We start from the raw sequence: 24,224 nt of genomic DNA, 5'->3' as shown, positions 1-24,224 counted from the left end.
GGTAGAGGTTTTGTTGAATTGCTAAATATAAGGCTTCCCCCAAAAGTAAGACCTAGCACAGTTTTTGTTTGGAAGCATGACCTCCGAAAAGAACACCAGAGCATGCAGGATCGGTACATGTACGTACTATAGATTGTTGTACATGGAAATAATGGTAGTAACAAGAAATTCTTGATAGTATTCAGTTTGTCTGGTCATGCTGGTTTGTGATGACAACTACTAAACATTATATAATAAATGTTCAATTTTTTTGGGTTCAACAAGAAATATGAACTATTTTTTGTGGAAAAATAAGGCATCCCCTGAAAATAAGATCTAGCACATCTTTGGGAGCAAAAATTAATATAAGACACTGTCTTATTTTCAGGGAAACACGAATTCCGAAATCGGAAATGCTCCATAATTGTCTACATGGGACACTTCTGCTTTCTGATGGTTCAGTGTACACAAACTTAGTTTCATGCACAACATTATTAAAATAGTGTGCATAAAATTACCTTCAGGCTGTGTCGACAAGATGTTTATGAAACATACTTGGGTTTTGTCTTTAGACTTGTGTCCCATCTCCAAGATATCGCATCTCAGAAATACAAAAGACTTCTGGTCCCCAGAGTTTGGATAAGGAATACTCAACCTATATTGTGTTTTCACCTGTGTTCTGTATCCTGCTTGTTCTTTGACTGATGCCTCTGGTTTTCTCAGGTTAGCTGGCACTGGAAATCCTTGACAGAGCTGGATCAGATCTGGATACCAAAATGTCTGCGTTTTGGGTGGTACATCAACTTCTCCCCGTCGCCCTTTGAGCAAGGGATCTGGAAGAGGAACTATATTGAGAATGTGGAAGCGCTCCAGGTCGTCCGGCATAAGGTACCTCTAATTGTTCCCGGGGTGGAGAAGCTTCTTGAGATTATAGAATCATGGAGTAGGAAGAGACCACAAGGGCCATCGAATCCAGCCCCCTTCTCCCAGGCATGAATACACAATCAAAGCCTTCCAGACAGATGGCCATCCAGCCTCTGCTTAAAAACATGGAGAAGGACCCACCACACTCTGAGGCAGCATATTCCATAAGACGGATAAAAACAGATACTTTGTGTGGTGACTACATGTATGTGTATTTTTTCATGTGCAACAACACACAGTTTTTTCTTTGTTACAGGGAATATTTTGGTTTTGTAAACACTTCGAATTATAGAATTATAGAATCAGAGTTGGAAGAGACCTCATGGGCCATCCAGTCCAACCCCTTGCCAAGAAGCAGGAAATCACATTCAAAGCACTCCCGACAGATGGCCATCCAGCCTCTGCTTAAAAGCCTCCAAAGAAGGAGCCTCCACCAGACTCCAGCGCAGAGAGATCCACTGCCGAACAGCTCTCACAGTGATGAAGGTCTTCCTAATATTCACGTGGAATCTCCTTTCCTGTAGTTTAAAGCCATTGTTTCACTTCCTAGTCTCCAGAAAACAAGCTTGCTCCCTCCTCCCTCACGTATTTAAACATGGCTATCATGTCTCCTCTCAGCCTTCTCTTTGGCAAGCTAAACATGCCCAGCTCTTTAAGCCGCTCCTCATAGGGCTTGTTCTCTAGACCCTTGATCATTTTAGTCGCCTTCCTCTGGACATCTTCCAGCTTGTCAACATCTCCCTTTAATTGCAGTGCCCAGAATTTTTTACCTGATGTAGAATATGATTGTTACCTACAACCCTGGAGAGCCATTACTGGTCCTTGGAGCAAAAAAATTTGATACTTGAAAAGGGATGAAAAGAGTGTGGCCCATGAGCTACACTACGTGCAGTTTCCCAGTTAATAATAATAATAATAATAATAATAATAATAATAATTGGGTGCCGTGCCAAAAGATCTCAGCTGGCATTTGGAAACAACAGACATTGACAAAATTACGATCTGCTAACTGCAAAAGGCCACCTGACTGGGATCTGCGTGCATCATCCGAAAATACACCACACAGTCCTAGATACTTGGGAAGTGTTTGACTTGTGATTTTGTGATACGAAATCCAGCATATCTATCTGTCGGATTCTCTTCTCCCAGCTGTGCTGTGGGTCAGTCTTCCACAGGAAAGAACACCAAGACACGCTGATAGATTCCAACAGATTTTTATTGTACCGAATGCCAGAACCTTCTTTTGGCCCACATATATAGGGGCTCCCACATACCAGAGGGTAATTGAGGTTTTATGGCCAGCCTGTTTTATGGCTGGCATCTGTTCCTTGTCAGCCGACCAGAGATGTCAAGGATTGGAGATCATGACACTATCTTGTTTGCTGTGTCATTCAATGTTGTATAATAATATATTAATAATTTATTTGTACCCCACCTCATCTCCCTAAGGGGACTCAGAGTGGCTTTTGTGGCAGTTTTGTGGCCCCAGTTGGCCAGTTTAAGTTTCATACACAACATTATTAGTTTAAGAGGGGACATGAGATCCATGTTTAAATATTTGACAGGATATTTGACTGGAAATTTGACAGAGACTCCATTTTAACATTAGGAAGGACTTCCTGAGAGCGTCAGAGCTGTTTGCCAGAAGAATGCACTGCTGCCTGGGAATGTGGTGAAGTGCCCTTCTCAGGAGGTCTTTAAACACAGGCTGGATGGCCATCTGTCAGGAGTGCTTTCATTGTGTCTCTATGGAGACCATAGAGAAAAGGTCTTGCCCAAGCAAGCAAGAAGGAAGGAATTGCCACAGCATTCCTTTCTATTCTTATGTGTCTTTCTCCCACCGCTTTAGGTCCCACCCAAAGAGGATTTTGTGGTGGCGGATGTTCAACCAGTGGTGCAAGAGACCCCAGAGGCCAAGCCCTCCTTGTTTTCGGCTCTCCAGGCTGTGTCTCTCTTAGGAAAGAAGGCAGGAAAGGAGAGGAAGGAGCTCCCTCCATGGCGCTCCTCAGATAAGCATCCGACAGACACCGTCAGGTTCAATTACTTGGACAACTTTGATCCCATTGAGCAAGCGAGACAAGCGTAAGGCACACCCGAATTACCATCTCCTTTTTTTGTCAAACAGAATTAAATAGCACAATTGCTGTGCTTGATGGTTGCCTTGTTCCTGGGGCAGGTGATGGCAGCGCTGCCTTATTCATCCCAAAGAACAGCACTGGGCAAGCCTACTATTCACTGTTTGCTCTGTTTTTGTATATTTGGGATTTGAGGCTGTGAGTAAGACTTCTTCTACACTGCCAGATAATCCAGATTATCAAAATTATCCACATAATTTATCCATGCTTTGAACTGGATTATCTTGAGTCTACACTGCCAAATAATCCAGTTCAAAGCAGATAATCTGGATTTTAGATGCCTAAAGCCCCTTCCACACAGCTGTATAAAATCCACATTGAATTGGATTATATGGCAGTATGGACTCAGATAACCCAGTTCAAAGCAGATATTGTGGATTAACTGCCTTGACATACCTGGTTATATGGCTGTGTGGACGGGCCCTTAGTAACCTGTTCAAATTCTGTTCTTTTCTAATTAATAGCACATTCAGAACCCTTGCACAAAGCCCTATATCCCAGAATATCGAGGCAGAAAATCCCACAGTATCTGCTTTGAATTGGGTTATCTGAGTCCACACTGCCATATATTCCAGTTCAACGCAGATAATGTGGGATTTTATTCAGCTGTGTGGAAGGGGTGTCAGGTTGCATTATGAAATGAGTTAAAAACTCTTGTTTCTGGTTCTGCTCCCAATGTCTTTTCCTTTTCTTCTTCTTCTTTGTTTGCTATGCTGGATTGTTGTTAGTTGCTTTCAACTTGACTTCAACCTATGGCCACCAAGGGCCCCTCCACACAGCCATATAACCCAAAATATCAAGGCAGAAAATCCAATATCTGCTTTGAATTGGGTTATCTGAGTCCACACTGCCATATAATCCAGTTCAATGTGGATTTTATACAGCTGTGTGGAAGGGGCCCTGGTTGTCTTCTGCTGTATAATAGTAATAACAACAAAACAACAACTTATTATCCATCTCTCTGACATAGATAAAATACATTCATAGAGGCACAATTAAAGCATACACATGTTAAAAGTTAAAACACAGTAAACATAGAATCTGATTTTAATATTTATAGGTCAAACTGACTGAACAAGCCAGTCCTAGTAATTAATTGAGAGCCATGGGATGTTGGTGAAAATAAGAATTAAAAACTGAGCTATATGCTGAACTGTTTTATCAAGCCTGAACAACTCCATTTTGACAGTAGCTGACATCTCCCCATGGCCTGCATTGTTTGTTGAGCTCTGTTGTATGTGCTGTGTTAGAAATGCTGCAATTGCAGTATTATGGGCCCAGGGCCATCAACCAGATGTTATGTCTATATATAGCACCAGAACCTGAGGACATCCTCTTAAACAATAAAAGAGCTCTGACTACATGCTGTGCTGACACATAGACCTCAGATAAAGATGACTAGAACTGGATCTACACTGCCCTGTATCCCAGGATCTGATCCCAGATTATCTGGTAGTCTATATTCATATAATACAGTTCAAATGAGATAATCTGGGGTTAGATCTTGAGATATAGGGCAGTGTAGAAGGGTCTGAATAAAATCCCACATGTTCTGCTTTGAACTAGAATATATGGCAGTGTGGACTCAAATAACCCAGTTCAAAGCAGATATTGTGGGATTTTCTGCCTTGATATCCTGGATTATATGGCTATGTGGAAGGGCCCTTAGTCTGCAGAAGTAGTGTGCTATAAAATAGTGATGCTTAGAATAAACTTTGTATGTTTTAACCAGTGTTGTGAGTAGGCGAAACTCAAATCAGTGCTGGTGGATCCTGTGGCTGAAGTTACTCTTTGGCCCCTTCTACACTGTCATATAAAATCCAGATTTTCTTCTTTGAATTGGATTATATGGCAGTGCAGACTCATATAATCCAGTTCAAAGCGGATAATGTGGATTATCTGCTTTGATAATTTGGATTATATAGCAGTATAGAAGGGGCCTTTATTGTTTGTTTGTCCTTCTGCTCGGTTTCAGTGCTCATCCCAGCTCCTCATCCCACCTGGGGGATACAGAAATATCAGTCCTACCCTACAGAAATACATGAGCATTCGATCTTCTGGCACTATCTCTTGTTTTGTTTTGGATTTCCTCATCATGGGCTTTTTACCCCAAAAGGGGCCGGGCTGTGGCGCAGACTGGTTAGCAGCCAGCTGCAATAAAGCACTCTGACAAAGAGGTCATGAGTTCAAGGCCAGCCCGTGTCAGGGTGAGCACCCATATATATATATATAGCCCCCGCTCGTTGCTGACCTAAGCAACTTGAAAGATAGTTGCATTTATCAAGTAGGAAATTTAGGTACCACTTATATGTACTTATATACGACACCATAAAAATCATCCAGCCGCCGTTGGAATGAGGAAGTTGCCGTCGCAGTGGATGATGAAGCAGCTGCTCCCCCTGTGGCTAGAATCAAGCATACCCTCGGGAAGCTGGAAGCTGGAGAAGGTTTAAATTGCATCTGTCTCTGTTCTATGTTATATGGCATTGAATGTTTGCCTTATATGTGTACAATGTGATCCCCCCTGAGTCCCCTTCGGTGTGAGAAGGGCGGAATATAAATACTGCAAATAAATAAATAAATAAATTGCCCATGATGAAACAATCCAAAACAAAAGATATACCAATAGTACTTGCTATTGCCATCCTCAGTGCAACACTAACAAACATTAGTTGTGGTGCCACCATGATGCTGCCTTTCCCTGTTTCTGGTGGGGTCTTTCACATCAGACAGGCCAAATGTGCCAAGCTGTTAGTGGATGACCACGCAAAGTTTGCATAATTAATTCTTATAAAATATTTGTAACATAAATTGTGCCTTTGTATTTTGTTTTAATGTGCACTCTGACCTCGTCAGGTTCCATTTCGGGAGAAAGATGGGATATAGATAGATAGATAGATAGATAGTGTCAGAAGCAAATTGAGAATACAGTCATAATGTACAGAAAAACCACAAAATAAGTTAAAAACTTGGCATTATACTAAATTTCCTTTGACCAGAAGCTGGCAACTCTGGTGTCGCTGTGAGAAGGTCCTCCATTGTGCATGTGTGTGTGTGTGTGTGTGTGTGTGTGTGTGTGTGTGTGTATATATATATATATATATATATATGATTAAACCAATATATAATCTTTTCTTTTGACTTGCAGCAGAAAGAAAGGAGGGGGGCTGACCCCAGACCTCAGCCTCGCAGCCTTTCAGAAGAAAAGGAGACCAAACAGTGGAACGTACAAACTCCGGAAAGCCAAGTCCTTGGCAAGTATTGTCATATCTGTCAACCTTCTAAACTTAAGTCACAAACTCAAATTGGTACAGATGTCCCTTTTCAACCTACTCTTATATATACCCAGCTCTTTAAGTTGCTCCTCAGTGGGATTCATAGCTCCCAGATTTGGGACTGTACTGGTCAGCCTCCTCTGGGCATATGTTTGGTGATATGTTACAGGTAGTTTTATCCATTCAGCAATGTAGGAGGAATGTTTTAACCTTTTTGGAGGGGTGGGGGAAAGGCTCCTTTCTGGCTTACAGTGAAGAGTTTGTGACAGCTTTTTCTTCCAATGTGTTGTCGAAGGCTATCATGGCTGGAATCACTGGGTTGCTGTGAGTCTTCCAGGCCGTATGGCCATGTTCCAGAAGCATTCTCTCCTGACGTAGAATATTCTTCCAATAGTCATCCCAAACGCGCTGCCCTATATCCCCATTGGATTCCACAGGAGCATTTGGCTCTGGCTAGGCTTTTGTTTTTATAGTGCCTTTACAAGTCTCCATTTTTAATTTTTTATTCAACTTTTTAACAGAAAACAACCACAAACACATAAAATATATTGTGCATATGTCTTTTGCTTGTATATATGCATCATGAGTACTCATAATATATTTGAACAACAATTATGTAACTATACAACGTCTCATACCAACATACACCTCTACTCTAATTGTTACTCTAAAGCAGTGGTCCCCAAACTAAGGCCCGGGGGCCGGATGCGGCCCTCCAAGGTCATTGACCTGGCCCCTGTCCTAAACTTCAGACTTAGGGTTGAACTAAGTCTACCTGGTCTTTGGAGGTCTTTTTGCTTACTTATGGTCTTATGAGATTGTCTAGATAATCTTTGAAGGTCTCTTTGCTTAGCTACAGCCTTATGAGACCATCTAGATGGCTTTTGGAGGTCACTTTCCTTACCTATGGTCCTATGAGACCATCTAGATGACCTTTGAGGGTCATCTCAAACCATACCTATGGTTTTATGAGATTGTCTAGATGGCCTTTGGGGGCCCTTTCCTTCTCTATGGTCTTATGAAACCATCTAGATGGTTTTTGAGGGTTCCTTTCCTTATCTATGGTCTTCTGATGAACTGATGAGATCATCTAGATGGCCTTTGAGGGTCCCTTTCCTTACCTATGTTCTTATGAGACCATCTAGATGTTCTTTGGAGGTCTCTTTGCTTACCTATGGTCTTATGAGATCGTCTAGATCAGGGGTCTCCAAACTAAGACCCATGGGCTGGATGAAGCCCTCCAAGGTCATTGACCTGGTCTCTGTCCTAAACCTTAGACTTAGGGTTGACCTAAGTCTGAAATGACTTGAAGGCACACAATAACAACAATCTTAATTTTGGACTATTTCATCATAGTCCGGCCCCCTAACAGTCTGAGGGACTGTGAATCAGCCCTTCACTTAAAAAGTTTGAGGACCCCTGCTCTAAAGCATACATACATACATGCATACATACATACATAAATTAGTTTTAAAAGAGGATTTCCTGTTCCCCTTTGTTGGTTTCTCTTGAGTTTAATATTTTTTACTTCTACGTTATATCTGGGAAGGGAATTACTTCTGCTTGTTTTCACATTTACAATTGAAAATCCCAATAGTTTATACCTCCAAACTTGTACATAAATTCTTTTCCTCTCCCTCAGATGTATATTGAGAGAAAGCTCTCCTATTCTTCTAAGAATGTGTCCAGTGATTTAGTCGTCAACAAAAGTGTTCACTTGTCCATTTCTGTTAGTGTGCACATCTTAAGTATATTTCTGTCAGTTCCCGTGTCTCCACTGTGCCTCTGGCTTGGCTTGTGATGTTTTGAAGGCGGAAGGGACCGGCTGCATCCAATGCCTGTTGTTCCTGTCATGTTTGGCAGACGCCAGCCTCCCCAGGCGTTGGGATTTAACAATGTTTTGCTCCCCTCTCCTGCAGCAGCCCGGGGCTGTGGCGCCAAGAATGCAGGAATGTAGGAACCAGGTAGAGGAAGCTGGATGGAGCATTGGCTGTCTTCAGTCCTTTGTGTGCTAAGCCCACACCTGAGGGGCAGATTGGGGTTGGGTTGGGGTTGCATTCTGCCTGCTGCCATAATGTCCCATCATCCTGTCATGCCACAGCACCGGCCTCCCTGACATCTTAAGCCCTCTCATGCTCACCTGCTTGTCTGCCTTGTCATCCCCTGCCAATCACAGCATGGCTTGCTTTCAAACTAAGTGGAACTACGCCCTGACTTTGACATTGTGTATCTTCTCCTCTTATCAGCTGGAGGACGAAATGTAAACACTGTCTTTTGCAGCAATCATTTCTGTGATTCAGATTCTGCGTTGGGAATGTTTCACAGAGCGATGGAGGCAGCTTAATATTCCATTGCCGCAAGTCATGTCATCATTAATTAATTCTTTGTCATCCGGTTTTATTGCTTCGCGGTGGGGTTCACAGCAAGTACTTAACTGTTTCTGCTTTTTCTGGTGTTCATTTTGGCCCCTTCTACACTGCCATATAAAATCCAGATTATCTGCGTTGGACTGGATTATATGGCAGTGTAGACTCAGGCCCCTTCTACCCTGCCATATAGTCCAGATTATCGAAGCAAATAATAATAATAATAATAATAATAATAATAATAATAATAATAATTATTATTATTATTATTTATATACAGTATTTATAATAAATCTCTGCCAGCATTTGGAAACAATACACATTGACAAAATTATGATCGGTCAACTGCAAAAGGCAGGAGCCTCCGGTGGTCTAGAGGATAAAAGCCTTGTGACTTGAAGGTTGGGCTGCTGACCTGAAGGCTGCCAGGTTCGAATCCCACCCGGGGAGAGCGCGGATGAGCTCCAGCTCCATGCGGGGACATGAGAGAAGCCTCCCATAAGGATGGCAAAACATCAAAACATCCGGGCGTCCCCTGGGCAACGTCCTTGCAGACGGCCAATTCTCTCATTCCAGAAGCAACTCCGGTTGCTCCTGACTCGGAAAAAAAAAACTGCAAAAGGCCACCTTACTGGGATCTGCACGCATCGTCCAAAAATACATCACACAGTCCTAAACACTTGGGAAGTGTTTGACCTGTGATTTTGTGATACAAAATCCAGGATATATATCTCGTTTGCTGTGTCATACTCTGACTTTGTGTCAATAAAATAATAATAATACTTTATTTATACCCCACTCCATCTCCCGAAAGACTCAGGGCAGCTTACACTGGGACAAGACCAAAACAGTATTACATCCATAAAAACAGTAACACAATAAAATCACAATATGCACACCTTACAAAAGTTAAAAAAAACTTAAAAACATAGACAGTAATCCACATTATCTACTTTGAACTGAATTATATGAGTCCACTCAGCCATATAATCCAGTCCAAAGCAGATTATCTGGATTTTATATGACAGTGTGGTGGAGGCCAAGGTCTTCCATTGCAACTTTATTTAGTAGATGGTGGGACTGATTGAAGCTGGATGATCAGTGTAAACTTTTATTGTGTAGTTCAATGCAGTTAAATTGCGTTTTAAGAGTCAGCACTGGCCATATAAGGCCATTTCAAACCACATTATATGGCAGTATAGTTTTGGTCCAGCTTTACTTATTTCCAGATACAACTGGGACTGAACAAGCCTCCAACATGAAGAAGCCAAATCCTTCCCTATCAGTATGCACCCATTCATTTTTCCAATCTTGAGCTTTCTAAACCTGCTGTACTACAACTCCCATTATCCCAGATTTAGCTGTGGCTGATGGGATTTGCATTATAGCACAGTTACAAGACTTCCCTGGGCTCAAAGAGCCCACCTTGCAGAGATACACCTAATAGAGTTAACCAATACAGTTCTAGCCAGGGATACTCGTATGTCTGGTTTTCTTAATGGTGGAAGAGCATTTATAGCATGCTGTCATGTAATGCCATAACACAAAAGTGCAGTTGTATGTTACTTTGGTTTCTTTGGATTTATGCTCTCCTGTCTTCCTTCCTAGATGTCCCTCTCTGTTGATCTCAGATCGCAGCCGAAAACTCCCTCCCGCCCCACCTGGGCCACCTTTGAGCCAACCGGCTACCCTTTGGCCAAAGCAACGGCCAAGGCCCTCGCCCGGAGCGCCCAGTGGAATGCTGGGATACGGCCGGGGCCGGTTTGGGGACCAGTCCCAAAGCTGAGCGAGAGAGGAAAGAAGGCCTTTGTCCGGACCAGCCGGAGCTCACCGAGTTAGTAGACGGCCCACTGCCCAAATCCAACATCATTTCAGTGTAATGATCAGTGGAAGAGTTACTTCATGCATTCTCTAATACAGGCGTGGTCTAACTTTGGCTCTCCAGGGGTTTTGGACTTCAACTCCCACAATTCCTAACAGCCGGTAGGCTGTTAGGGATTGTGGGAGTTGAAGTCCAAAACTCCTGGAGAGCCAAAGTTCATCCATGCCTGCTCTACACTGACCATATAATGCTGTTCAATCTGCATTATAACAGTGGTATAGATGGTGTTTGAAATAGCAACCTTCTTCAAGACCTCATTAGTAATTTGTTTTGTATATGATTCTGTTTGCTTACTGTATTGTATATGTATGTTTTAGTATGCAGCTTTCCCTTTACTCTATGTTTCTTGAGGTTGTGGGAGGGGCTGCAGACCACATGATCAGATCTGGGACTGCTCAGAGCTCAGACTCCATTTTAGAAGGCAGAGTTGCCATGAGACATTGGACTATTAAGAGCAACTCATGTTGCTGTTGATTGTAAGAAAGGTGCCTGTGGTATTTGCACAGAGATTACTTCAAACCTATCTGTAACTGGATTGACAGGTTATGTACCTGTATGCTGAACACGTGAAGGTTGTGAGTAAACCAAATGTGTTACTTTTAATGAAGTCTACTTTATTTTTATGGGAGAGTAGATATGTTTTTGGGCAACTGAAAAAACACTTCTGAAGAACTGTTCTATTTTGTGTATTGGCATAATCTCTATTCCTAGCAGATCAGAGACAACTAGGTTATCAGTCTAACAACTGGAAACCAAATTGCCTTGCAGAAGTACATATATGCCACTGAAGAGAAGATTTAACATGAACAAGTTTTTTGGTTCTTCTCTGAAAAATCATACCTTTGCAAAAGGTTATGATTTTCAAATGATTGTGAATGCCATTTTTTCTCCAAAAAGGTTATAGAGATTCTGGTTTTCCAAAAGATGGGGTCTAAGTGTTCTATCTTTTACCCTGTTCCAGCCTCGCCCCTCTTTGAGAGCCAGCCCTGGGAGATCCCGCTGTCCGGACATGGGTCTGATGTGGAACAAGACAACAGAGAAAGGCTTCCTCCATCTTCTCAGCATCACCGTTGAAAGAACTCCCAAAAGAAAAGGATCATGCAATGTTTGTGGCCGAAAGGCAGCTTCTCCTGTTAAGAATTGATGACTTGGAGGCCTCTCATTCATAGGACCGCCGTAAGTCAAATTAACCATGGACACCACACATTGATCATGTCTTTGTTTCCAGTACGACGGACGAAAAGGACAGCCTGGACTTAAACCTTTGCTCACTTAAGAACTTATTACCACTTGGCCTTGGACAAGTCACAAGCTTTCAGATGTAAATTGCAAGAGGTGGCCCCAGCCTCACAGGATTGTTGTGAAACTTACAAAGATTCTCATAATGTGATGCTATCAATGTCTACTCCAAAGTAAGTCTCCCTGTGGCCAATAGGGCTGTTTAGTGATTGTAGGATTTGGAACCCAAACTTATGAGTATGATATAGGAGTCAGCCTGGTGTAGTGGTTTGAGCATTGGACTATGATTCCGGGTTTGAGTCCCTTCTTAGCTGTGAAAACCCTCTTAGGCCCCTTCTACACTGTCATATATAACCCAGATTATCAAATAATCCACATTATTATGATTATATCAGTCTACTTCCCATATAATCCATTTCACTTCAGCAGTGTAGAAGGAGCCTCGGTCTCAGAGGAAGACAAAGGCAACTTGCCTCTGAACAAACCTAAGAAAACCCCGTTTACCTTATAGAATTGTCATAAATCAGAAACACAGGAAGGCACAGAAGAACAATAGTTTGTTATTGGAGGGATCTAGTTTGAATGTGGAATAAGAAGAGCAGGGAAATGCTTTTTTTCATTTTGGGTATATGGTAAACAAGAACATTTCATACGACATGAATAAACACAATTGTCTTTCCAAATTTGCCTGAGTCAGGATCACACTGATGGGTTTTACATCTCCCCCTTACAATTCTCTGGCTCTTTCCTATATTTGGTCAGTCACCTTTCCCTTCCTTGTCTCTAATCTGTGGATACCAAAGGGTGACTGTACAGCTCAAATAACGAGTATCATGGGGATGGGACCCAAGTCTAGAGACGAAATCCATGCCATCTGAAGACAATCTTAGAAAACCTAGACATTCCCAGAGATGTATTCTCTCTAGATATCTTGAGTCCTCCAGTCATACTGAAAGAGCCAGAAAAAACATTTTCAATCAAATCCATTAACAGTCAGATCTGCAAAAATCAAAACCGTAAATTGGGAGGCTGATTATTGTCGGAAGGGACCTCAATGCCATATAGTCCATCACCACAACCTGTGTTTAAATATTTGCATTTTATTTATATAGGAATTGGAGCCCCTGGTGGTGCAGCGTGTTAAAGCACTGAGCCGCTGAACTTGCAGACCGAAAGGTCGCAGGTTCGAATCCGGGGAGCAGAGTGAGCGCATGCTGTTAGCCCCAGCTTCTGCCAACCGAGCAGTTCGAAAACATGCAAATGCAAGTAGATCAATAGGTACCACTCCAGCGGGAAGATAACGGAACTCCATGCAGTCATGCCAGTGGCCACATGACCTTGGGAATGTCTACGGACAACGCCGGCTCTTTTGCTTAGAAATGGAGATAAGCACCAACCCCCAGAGTTGGACACGACTTGACTTAATGGCAGGGGAAAACCTTTAACCTATATGAATTGTTTTTCCACGAATTTTGTGATTCTGCTCCTCTATATAAAACAGTGCCTTCTACTTCAGGACATTGGGCAGCTTTGTGCCTTCCGAGCAGTTCAGAAATGACAATATGCTGAATGCTTTCCAAAACTCTCTTTTTAAAGTTGCATTATTCTGCTGCATAGACTTGCTTTTGGATGGGTTGGGGTATTGTACACGTGTGTGTGTTGGGAGTTGTGTGCCTCCATGTGGCCAGATGCCTTCAATGCATCCCTGCATTAATGCACAGCAGGTCTTTGTGTCTAGGAAAGTAGAAGTGATGGAAGGAGTCTATTGATACACATTCTATTGCAATGCAATCCAAAGGAGTGGTTCCTGCATCAGGGTCGGTCACCAAGCCATTGGCTGCCAGTCTGCAGAGAATTTCTGGATTGGAAAAAGTTTATTGATTGATTGATTTTAACGCAATATCATTCTCAACTACAGCAGAGAAAAACAGGAAGCGACAGAGAAAAGGGAAGAGATACACATATAGGAAGGTACAATATATATGATTAAAACTGAACTAAAATTAAAACACAATATTAAAACCCTAGCTAAAACAGCAAACACTAACTATAACACTATAACACTATAGTATAGGCAAAACCTAGATTTGCTTTTTGACGTTTTTCCCCAAATATTTTTGACCTGTGGTGGGTCGGATCCATGGATATGAAAAGTCATCTATACTATTTTACCATCACAGATCTGACTCAATAGACCTATTAGAATTCCTAAGAACCACAGCCCAAACAATTGCCTCCATAAACACGTTCTAGTTTTTCACGAAGTCTTTCATTGGTTTTCAGACCCACCTCAGTTCTATAATTTGGGTTTACACAAGTGAATGAGGAGGTAAACTGGCCAGTACTTGTTTCCATTCCTCCAAGTGATATCTAAATAACCATTGGAGTCTTCCATGTGACAGATGTCTCCATTCCTTGGCTGCTTTCTTCTTCCCATCACTCAGTAGAAGACCTTCTCCAGATAGGTGTTCAAGAACATCCCTCTGGGGTCGAGCTTCTCCCGGATGGCGCAGAACTTCGGGAAGCTGGGGTACATCTGCTCAAAGTCTCTCCGGACACATGTGTGGGCCTGGCGGCAAAAGACACAATGTTAGGGTGGTTACCTTCTATCTCCCTGAATCATCCATCCACAGACCATGTCCTACCAAAAAAAGAACCACGGTGGATGCATGTAGACCAGACATGGGCCAACCTCAGCTCTCCAGATGTTTTGGATGTCAACAGCAGGCTGTTAGGAAGTCCAAAACACCTTGAGAACTGAAGTTGACCTACGCCTGGTCTTGATATACCCTCAATCAATGGTCAGAAAGTGGAAATAGACTTTGCTTAAGTACCAAATCTATTGTTGGATGGTAAGTGGACGTGAAAATAAATCCTGATGATGATGTTGATGACATTATTATTATTATTATTATTATTATTATTATTATTATTATTATTATTATTATTTCCCTCTTAAACCAGACTCAAAATAGTTTCAATTATTCAGTAGATCTATTGGGACTCACAACTTAACAAAGACCAGGTTTCGGGAATGTACGACCCTTAGGATGTGGAACTGTGAAATTTTATTCATTCTTATTATCGACTGGGGTTAATGGAAATTGCAGTATGTTAATATCTTGAAAGGCCACATCTATATATATAAAAGAATAATAAAATTTCGGCCTAGGACAAAACAACAAAACTACACATCCCAGAAACACTAAACTTGGCAGCACAACCCCTCATCCATGCCTCTAGGTTCATACAACAAAAAGTAAAGAAAAATAAAGTCCTAATTAGAGGGAGAGGAATAATTGTTTTTATCCAATTGCTGCCAGTTAGAAGGCTAAGCTTGGTCTCCTAGCAACCCACTCACCCCAGGGGACAGGCAGAGTTAGGCCCCACTTAAGCCTCTTCCACACTGCCTGTAAAATACAGATTATCTGATTTTAACTGGATTATATGGCAGTGTAGACTCAAGACTCTTCCACACAGCTATGTAACCCATTTATAATTTTATATTATCTGCTTTCAACTGGATTATCTTGACTCCACACTGCCGTATAATCCACTTCAGTGTGCATTTTATCCAGTTGTGTAGAAGGGGACTCATAGAAGGGGACTTAATGTCAGGGAAAAACTTTTACCCTTTACCTTAACTACCACCAATTCCTCAATACTTTATTTCCCATACCACCATACTTCGCCACAGCAACACGTGGCCGGGCACAGCTAGTATCTTTATAGTACTCTCCAGCAGCCTCTAATATATATAGGTCAAAATCATTAAAAAGGCAGCACTACACTATGTAACAAAATTTGAAAAATGTTCCTGTCCCTGGTTTGAAAGTGTTATTTCTTGTTTAATTGTGCATTCCTTAATTTGAAGTAATTATTCTACTCCAGGAATTTTGTTTTTGTGGCTGGCACAAACTATATTGAATTGGTTGAGATTCTGAAATACTCATTGAAAAACTATTGCAAAGTGTGCTACAAGATGCCCTGCAAGAACAAAGTTTTTGCAGTTTAATAACCTTTTCCATGTTTTTATGATAGGAAATGATATTTATAACCCAGGAAAACAAATCGTGTCACATAGTACTGTGGCTCTGGGGACAAGGCTTTGGTTTCCCCGTTAGCCACAGAAACCCACTGGGTGATTTTGAGCAAGTCAAACTCTCTCATCTCCAGAAAACCTAGTGATAGGTTCACTTTAGAGTTGGCATAAATCAGAGACAACTTGGATTTGAACTCTGATTTCCAGAGTCCTAGTCCACATCACTACACGACACTGATTTGCAATAGCAGAAGTTCCATAGGATTTCTTTTTGAGATAAGAAAGGGTTCCTCATATGTGTCTCTGGAACGCACATGTGTGAAAGAGAGGGAGGAAGATCTCATGCAGCTGCAGGGCAAACGAAGCTGCCCTGAACAATCTTAATTAATGGGCAAATGGTGCAAGCATCACCATTGGTTGCGTTCCTCTCCTTGCTCATCAATGAAGGTTCCCAGGTGCTGTGTTAAAAAACTAATTAGTTTTACGCATGCAGAAACATGTTTAGAACAACTGCACATAGGAAGAAGGTTTCTCATCTATCTTTGGAAAGCTGGAGAGGCAGATGGGGAACTTTGTCCTATGGAGAAGAAAGTGACAGCTCACGCTAAAAGGTTTGAAAACAGATCAAAATGACAGCTTGATGTTATTTGTCCTCTGAAGTCAAATGTAAATTTCTGGAAAAACATGCTCTCTTAATTTTTTGATCCATTTCTTGAATATGTCATTTAGATTTCCTTCCTCTCTTTCTCTTTCCCCTTCTTCCTCTCCTCACTTTGAATAAAAAAGTTATCACCCTCCTATACATTTTTGATAGACCTAATTGATATTGTGATAGAGAAAAATTATTTCAAATTTCATCAGAAATGTTACTTCCAAGTAAATAAAATAGACGGGGAGCCCATCTATTCATGGATAATTTAGAATGCAACTTCATCCTTAATCAGACATTGCAGACAGTGTAATTAAATACTGCAGATTCATAGGTGATATTTTTATCATCATTAAATCCCATCAGGCTGCGGAACAACTACAGTAGAGTCTCACTTATCCAAGCTAAACGGGCCAGCAGAAGCTTGGATAAGCGAATATCTTGGATAATAAGGAGGGATTAAGGAAAAGCCTATTAAACATCAAATTAGGTCATGATTTTACAAATTAAGCACCAAAACATCATGTTATACAACAAATTTGACAGAAAAAGTAGTTCAATACGCAGTAGTGTTATGTTGTAATTACTGTATTTACGAATTTAGCACCAAAATAGCACAATATATTGAAAACATTGACTACAAAAATGGCTTGGATTATCCAGAGGCTTGGATAAGTGAGACTCTACTGTACTATCATGGATTAATATCATTCACCACAAGATCAAATTCTCAGGAAACATTAGTTCTACATCTGTAGATTCCACTTGAAGTGACACAGGAATACTGTGGAATCTGGGATTTGCAGTCTAGGGAGGGAGATTTATAGTTCTGAACCAGGGATCTTTAGTGCCTTACTAAATACAGGTCCTAAAGCAAACAAACAGTGCAGCATGGTGGTTTGAGCATTGCACTACACCACACCAACTAACAACAGCAACAACATCTAAATAAAAACATTGATTTCTATTTGAAGGACTTGCCTTTGCCCAGTGTGGCCTGCCTCCAACCTTCTTCATGATGCCCTCATAGGCCAACCAGTAGTCGAGGCGAGGCACATCTTTCCCATAGGGTCTAAAGGAGGACAAAGAAGACACATTGAGATGGATAAATAACTTCTGTCCCTTGCATAACACTACTGAGAGCACGTGAGGGACATTTGAAGGACAAGAAGAGGAAATGAAGTTCTACTTAAACATTAAGAAGAACTTCTTGATAGTGTCAGATGCTGCTAGGAGTCCAGTGTATTGAACTGGATACCCATCAGTCAGGCTTTTCCACTCCTGCGTCACAGAAGAGGGTGGACTGGGTGACCTTTGGGGGTCCTTTCCAACTCTAGGATTGTATAAACACCTCCCTCTGGGCCACCTGATCCATACCTAGGGCCAGGCTGTGGTGCAGCTGGCTAGTAACCAGCTGCAATAAATCACTACTGACTGAGAGGTCATGAGTTTGAAGCCCGGGTCGGGTTAAGCCCCTGACCATTAAATAGCCCAGCTTGCTGTTTACCTAAGCAGCCCGAAAGACAGCTGCATCTGTCAAGTAGGAAATTTAGGTGTGCTTTATGCGGAGGCTAATTTAACTAATTTACAGCACCATAAAACTGCCAGCAGCACGTGGAAAGGAATGAGGAAGTACAATACTCGATGTCACTAGTGGATGGTAAAGCAACAGCTTCCGCTGTGACTGGAATTGAGCTGGAAATGTTAAATTGCCTCTGTGTGTGTCTATACTGTATGTTGTTTGTCTGGTGGCATTGAATGTTTTGTCAGGTGTTAATCGCCACCCTGACTTAATTTATGGGTCAGGTTTCTCACCTTCTTCTCACCAGTCAGACCACTTAAACATCAGCAAAGTGGCACCAACAAAACGACACCTCAGTCGTAAATTATCTGCTGATCCCAGTGGTACTATACTTTTATTTACAGACTATATACAACTCTAAACACCATCGCTATCAGGACACATGTTCCCCGGCAAGGGCAAAGCATGGCGTGTCCTCTCAGCAAGCCGAGTCTCCTATCAGTGCTAGCAAGGCAACTCCCAACATTCCACAGTTCATGGCAGTTGAAACAGAAGTCTTGACCCATTGGCCCTGCAGGCAATCAATCAGGGCTGGCATGTAATTAACTCCTGTGCTGCTGGAAAGCTTGCCGGAACACATAGGCACAATCCAACAGCAACAATTTGATTTAACATTTCACACACTAACACCAAAAAACACTGACATGTTTGCCATATCTATGTGCATTGTAATCCACCCTGAGTCCCCTTTGGGGTGAGAAAGAAGGGCGGAATATAAATACTGCAAATAAATAAATAAATACCTATACATGATGATGTTCATGTAGCAGCTGTCTCTCTGGAAGCAAGGGCTCAGCAGGATGTTGTCACCCCGGGTGAAGCGTACTTCCACTGGGTAATGGGCCACGATTTTGGGGTTGCTCTCCAGGACCTCCTTCAGCTCCAGAAGGGCCTCCTTTGTTTTCTCGCTGCGAAAGATTTAGCCGTTTGAGCCATAAAGATACTATCAAACAGAGGCAATGGTGGAGTGTATCTACACCAGGCATGGGCCAACTTTGGCTTTCCTCCAGGTGTTTTGGACTCCAACTCCCACAATTCCTAACAGCCGGTAGGCTGTTAGGAATTGTGGGAGTTGGAGTCCAAAACACCTGGAGGAGGGCCAAAGTTGGCCCATGCCTGCCTTGCATTCTGCTCTGCTCTTGGCGTCTTACATGGGAATAGCCCAGTCTTGGACATGCTGCTTGAAACGGCACTCGTAGTTGAAGATCTTGTAGCTCAGGTTGACGTTTTCCACTTTGCCAGTGAAGAGGAGCCAGAAGAAGAAGCGGTTGAGCCAGCCGACCAGGCATGGGAGGAATGTGCTAAAGGAAAAGGAGGAAAACAGGGTGAGGTGGGAAACTGAGATCCTGGGAAGAATGCTAGCAAACAGGATTATTTTGTGTTTTCTAGACTTCAGAACCCCTTTTTTGCAAATTACTAACGCAAACCGATGAAGCCAGTATGGTGCAATGATTTGAGCTTGTACCAGGATTTTCTGAGATAAGAGTGTCAATACCTGTTCAGCCATAGCAATCAAGTGACAATACACAAAGCTGGGCCAGGCTGTGGCGCAGCTGGTTAGTAGCCAGCTGCAATAAATCACTACTGGTTAAGAGGTCATGAGTTCGAAAGCAGCCCGATCGGATTTGTCAGGGTGGGTTTTAAAAAATCATCAGCTCCGCACAACTTTGATTTATTGGTGATCCAGACCTCTCACCAATACATCCTCAGTCAGACTGCTTGCCCATCCTGATAAGCAGCACCGACAAATGACACCACAGTTGTTAATCAGCTGAACGCAGCGGTTCTTAGACTTTATATACAAAAGTTATTTACAAGTTGTAAAGTCCATCGCTCATAGGAGATATGCTCTCTCCTTGCTGATCAGTGAAGCACACACTCTGCCGATAACAGCACATTCCACAGCAGAATGACAAAACATCCTCTCAGACTGGAAGTCACGACCTATTGGCTCTTGCAGGCTATCACTCAAAACTGGCCTGCTATTAACACTTAAATTGCTGGAAAAACATGTCCAGTATACACAGTTGCAAACAGTAAAAAAACACTTGATTCATCATTTCACCCTTACACCAAAAGTACACCAACAGAATTGAGCTCCCAACCATTAATAACATAGCTCGATGTTGACCTAAGCAGCTAGAAAGACAGTTGCATCTGTCGAGTAGAAAATTTAGGTGCCGCTTTATGCGGGGAGGCTAATTTAACTAATTTACGACACCATAAAAACCTCCAGCAGCGTGTGGAAAGTATGAGGAAGTACTCCATCAAGGACTCGGTGTCACAAGTGGATGAAGTGGCAGCTCCCACTGTGGCCGGAATCGAGAATACCCTCATGAAGCAGGAAGCTGGAAAATATTCAATTGCCTCTGAGTCTGTCTATATATATCGTATGTCTAAATGCGTTGAATGTTTGCCATGTATATGTGCATTGTGATCCACCCTGAGTCCCCTTCAGGAAGAGAAGGGCGGAATATAAATGTTGTAAATAAATAAGTAAGATTCTGCATTCTGGATCAGAAATTTATTACAATCTGACACAAACTACTATCAGAGATTAGTATTTCAATACCATTTCAGCCATAGAAATCCAGTGACATTAAACAAAACTGGAAGATTTTGGATTCTGGATCAGAAACCTATTACAATCTGACACAAACAACTAGCAGACTTGCATGCCCTTTTATACAAACAACACAACACAACTCCCAGTGGTTCTATTCACTCACTGTCCACTAGATAGCAGCACAGGACCAGATATCTATTCTGATCTTGGTTTTATATTGGAAGGAAATGTGTGTTCAAATGTGGTTCAAAAGTATGGGTAGAAAATTATCCAGCTTTTCAGAAGTTATTGAGCTGCAACTCCCATCAGCCCTAGCAAGAATAGTCAATGCTTATGCATGATGGGTATTGCAGTCCATTAAGACCTGGAGAGCTATATACAGTAGAGTCTCACTTATCCAACATAAACAGGCCGGCAGAATGTTGGCTAAGCAAATATGTTGGATAATAAGGAGAGATTAAGGAGATGCCTATTAAACATCAAGTTAGGTTATGATTTTACAAATTAAGCACCAAAACATCATGTTATACAACAAATTTGACAGAAAAAGTAGTTCAATATGCACTAATGCTATGTAGTAATGACTGTATTTATGAATTTAGCACCAAAATATCACAATGTATTGAAAACATTGACTACAAAAATGCGTTGGTTAATCCAGAACATTGGATAAGCGAATGTTGGATAAGTGAGACTCTACTGTATTCCAAACTATAGCTTTTAATCTTGAGTTTAAATTTTTTTAACGTGAATTGTTTCGTGCCATCACACTGTTCCACTTATTGGATTTTTTTTCCAAATTGCAAGCTATCTGAATTCTCAATTTTGGAAGAAAGATAAGATAACAACATCATCATCAACAACAACAATATGGTTATAGTTTGAAAGGGATATCAAATGCATTCAAACCAATGCATGTTTTTGCACGTATTGACTTTTTCGCATGATATGTCACCTGAAACCTCAATTTTGGGGGAAGGATAGGATACAAAATATGATGATGACTAATAATAATAATAATAATTACAATAATAGTAATAATAATATGAGATGGGGCCTACTAATATTACAGAATAAATTTGATATCTCGGGTATGAAGTGCACCTTCGCTTGTTTTTGTATGTATTGTTCTTTTCTGCATTTTTAGCCACCTGAATTCTCAATTTTGGGAGAAAGATGGGATAATAATAATAATAATAATAATAATAATAATAATAATAATAATAATACATTTATAGTGTGGGACAGAATTTCAAGTACTGTACACTCAAACCATTGCAGGTTTTTGCATGTATTTGTCTTTTTCGCATGGCAAGCCACCCAAAGTCTCAATGTTGGGAGAAGATAAATACACACAAACTCACCTGATCCACAGAAGGAACTCCAACAGGTAATACCCAATGGCATAGTCCCAAAACCAATTTGCAGAAGAGCAGGGCGGCTGGAAAGAGACACCAAAGAGATACAGGTCAGATATTAACCCCCCAACCTCTGAGCAGATTTAGGGGTCTTCCAGGCTCAACAAAGTCCATCATCTCCAATGGGAGTTTTTTCAATATTTTCAATTGGTAATAGTTTAATTCTATTTTGGAGTTGCCTTTGTGCATTGCTTGGCACTGCATTATGATCATTTTAATTTTCTAAGCCTCCTTCATCCCAACCTGGGAGGAAGGCAGTATAGAGATAAAGATAACAACAGTTGCATCTCCACTGTTGAATGAATGCAGTTTGATGCCACTTGAACTGCCATAGCTCAATGCTTCGGGATCCTGAGAGCTGTAGTTTGTCTATAACAACAACAACAACAACAACACTTCATTTATTACCCACCACTCTTTGTGGTTTGGGGAAGGCAACAACACCAGTACACTAGCACAGAAAAGAATTGAGACCTTGCAAAACTATAACTCCCATGTTTCCATAGCATTGAGGCACGGTATGCATTCAATGTGCATTCAGCATGCAATCTGTGCATCCTTGCACAGAAGAAGATTGAGGCCTTGCAAAACTACAACTCCCAAGTTTCCATAGCATTGAGCCACGGCATGCATTCAGCATGCAATCTGTGCACCTGTGCGCAGAAAAGGATCAAGACCTTGCAAAACTATAACACCCAAGTTTCCATAATATTGAGCCATGACATGCATTAAATGTGCACTCAGCATGCAATCTGTGCACCTGTGCGCAGAAAAGGATCAAGACCTTGCAAAACTACAACTCCCAAGTTTTCATATACTGAGTCATAGCATGCTTTCAATGTGCTTTCAGTGCACCCTTGCACAGAAAAGGATCAAGACCTTGCAAAGCTACAACACTCAAGTTTCCATAGCACTGAGCCATGGCATGCATTCAGTGTGGATGCGCCCAATAACAAGAACAAAAACAAGTCTTCTGCCTCCAAATTCCCTACATTTTGCAGAACCCAAAGTGAATCGGTGGCAGTGCTTGTTGAAGCCACTCCACCAGCCTCAGTTCTTAACTTGTAAAATTAATAAATCGAACAGTTATTTCAATTGACGCAGGGTTATAGCCTGCCTCCCTCTGGCTCTGCCAACAGACTTCCTTTCCTTGGCTGCGAAGTCGTGGATTCACCTTGTTGGTATGATCTTGGTAGATGACACTGACATTCTCACTGTGAGGGAACCAAAGGAAGCGGAAGTATTCTGACTTCTGCAGGTGGCTCTCCAAATTGTCCAGGACCTGGGAAGAACAACAACCAAGAGAGAGAGAAAAAGAGTTTTCATAGTTATAAGGCAGTTTCTCACATTTCTGTTCCTGGGGCAAAGTTGGCCGGATGTGTGTTGAGAACACTTGCAGTTCAGGTGATGAGAATCAGAGAGTGTTTGGGTTAGAAGGGACCCCAAAGGCCATCCAGTCCAACCCCCTTTTGCCAGGAAGACACAATCCAAGCCCTCCAGATTCAGTGTCTGTTTCAAAGTTTAAAAGAAGGAGAGCAAACCACCAGCCAAAGCAGGTCTTGCAGTCAAAAAAATTCTTCCTAACGTTGAAACATAAATCTTTTCTCTTGCAGTTTGAATTGACAGATCTGTTGCACCTCAGCGCTGGTTCACCTTGCTCTTAACACACACCCTACCACTACAAACTTGGTTTTTACAGTTTATTGATAAAAGATAGCAAAGTCTTAATAAAAAGCAGTAAAGAAAGCAGTAATCCAATTGCAAAGGCAATCTGCAGAATATAGAAAATAGTTCAAAGTCTCTAATATAGCAAATCAGTCCTGAAAAACAAGGCAGCGTGAACTCCAAAATACAATCCAAACACAGAATCTAGGCATGAACAAAACAAGAATCCATTTCCATGAGCAGAGACAAGACGGGAATTAAGCTACTCAAAATCAACGTTGCTTTGTCTGAAATCTTTCCCTGTTTCACCCTATTTAACCATGCTTACAAGCTAAGAAAGCATTCCTCTGACCTTGGGTTCCCACACGTTTACTAGCGATTCTCATAGAACGCCTGGGACGAACCCTTAACCTTAACCTTGTGTCTCTATCTAAGGAAGACTCCTTTTTCTCCTTTCCTCAACGGGACATTGTTTCAAATATTTAAATAGATCTATCAGTCC

General features: G+C 41.6%; 2 protein-coding genes across 2 annotated transcripts in view; one reads left to right on the top strand and one right to left on the bottom strand.

The window, feature by feature from the left end:
- fbxo16 (F-box protein 16) overlaps positions 1-16,644 on the top strand; it is a 39,127-nt gene extending 22,483 nt beyond the window's left edge. Inside the window, 7 exon segments of the mRNA XM_062969357.1 lie at positions 703-867; positions 2,753-2,985; positions 6,187-6,292; positions 8,233-8,277; positions 10,288-10,513; positions 11,523-11,608; positions 11,611-16,644. Coding sequence (XP_062825427.1) covers positions 703-867; positions 2,753-2,985; positions 6,187-6,292; positions 8,233-8,277; positions 10,288-10,513; positions 11,523-11,608; positions 11,611-11,730 — 981 coding nt within the window. The 3' untranslated portion in view covers positions 11,731-16,644.
- LOC100564818 (L-gulonolactone oxidase) overlaps positions 13,656-24,224 on the bottom strand; it is a 71,378-nt gene continuing 60,809 nt past the window's right edge. The window contains exons 7-12 of the mRNA XM_062969351.1: positions 23,232-23,339; positions 22,004-22,080; positions 19,225-19,374; positions 18,817-18,981; positions 17,473-17,563; positions 13,656-14,369 (exon numbers count right to left, since the gene is read on the bottom strand). Coding sequence (XP_062825421.1) covers positions 14,241-14,369; positions 17,473-17,563; positions 18,817-18,981; positions 19,225-19,374; positions 22,004-22,080; positions 23,232-23,339 — 720 coding nt within the window. The 3' untranslated portion in view covers positions 13,656-14,240. The remainder of the gene's footprint in view (positions 14,370-17,472; positions 17,564-18,816; positions 18,982-19,224; positions 19,375-22,003; positions 22,081-23,231; positions 23,340-24,224) is intronic.

This window comes from Anolis carolinensis, chromosome 1 (genome assembly GCF_035594765.1).
Source record: "Anolis carolinensis isolate JA03-04 chromosome 1, rAnoCar3.1.pri, whole genome shotgun sequence".
In the NCBI taxonomy this organism is placed as follows: domain Eukaryota; kingdom Metazoa; phylum Chordata; class Lepidosauria; order Squamata; family Dactyloidae; genus Anolis; species Anolis carolinensis.
Note: the sequence above shows the minus strand (reverse complement) of the source record. Positions and strands in the feature narration are given on the sequence as shown.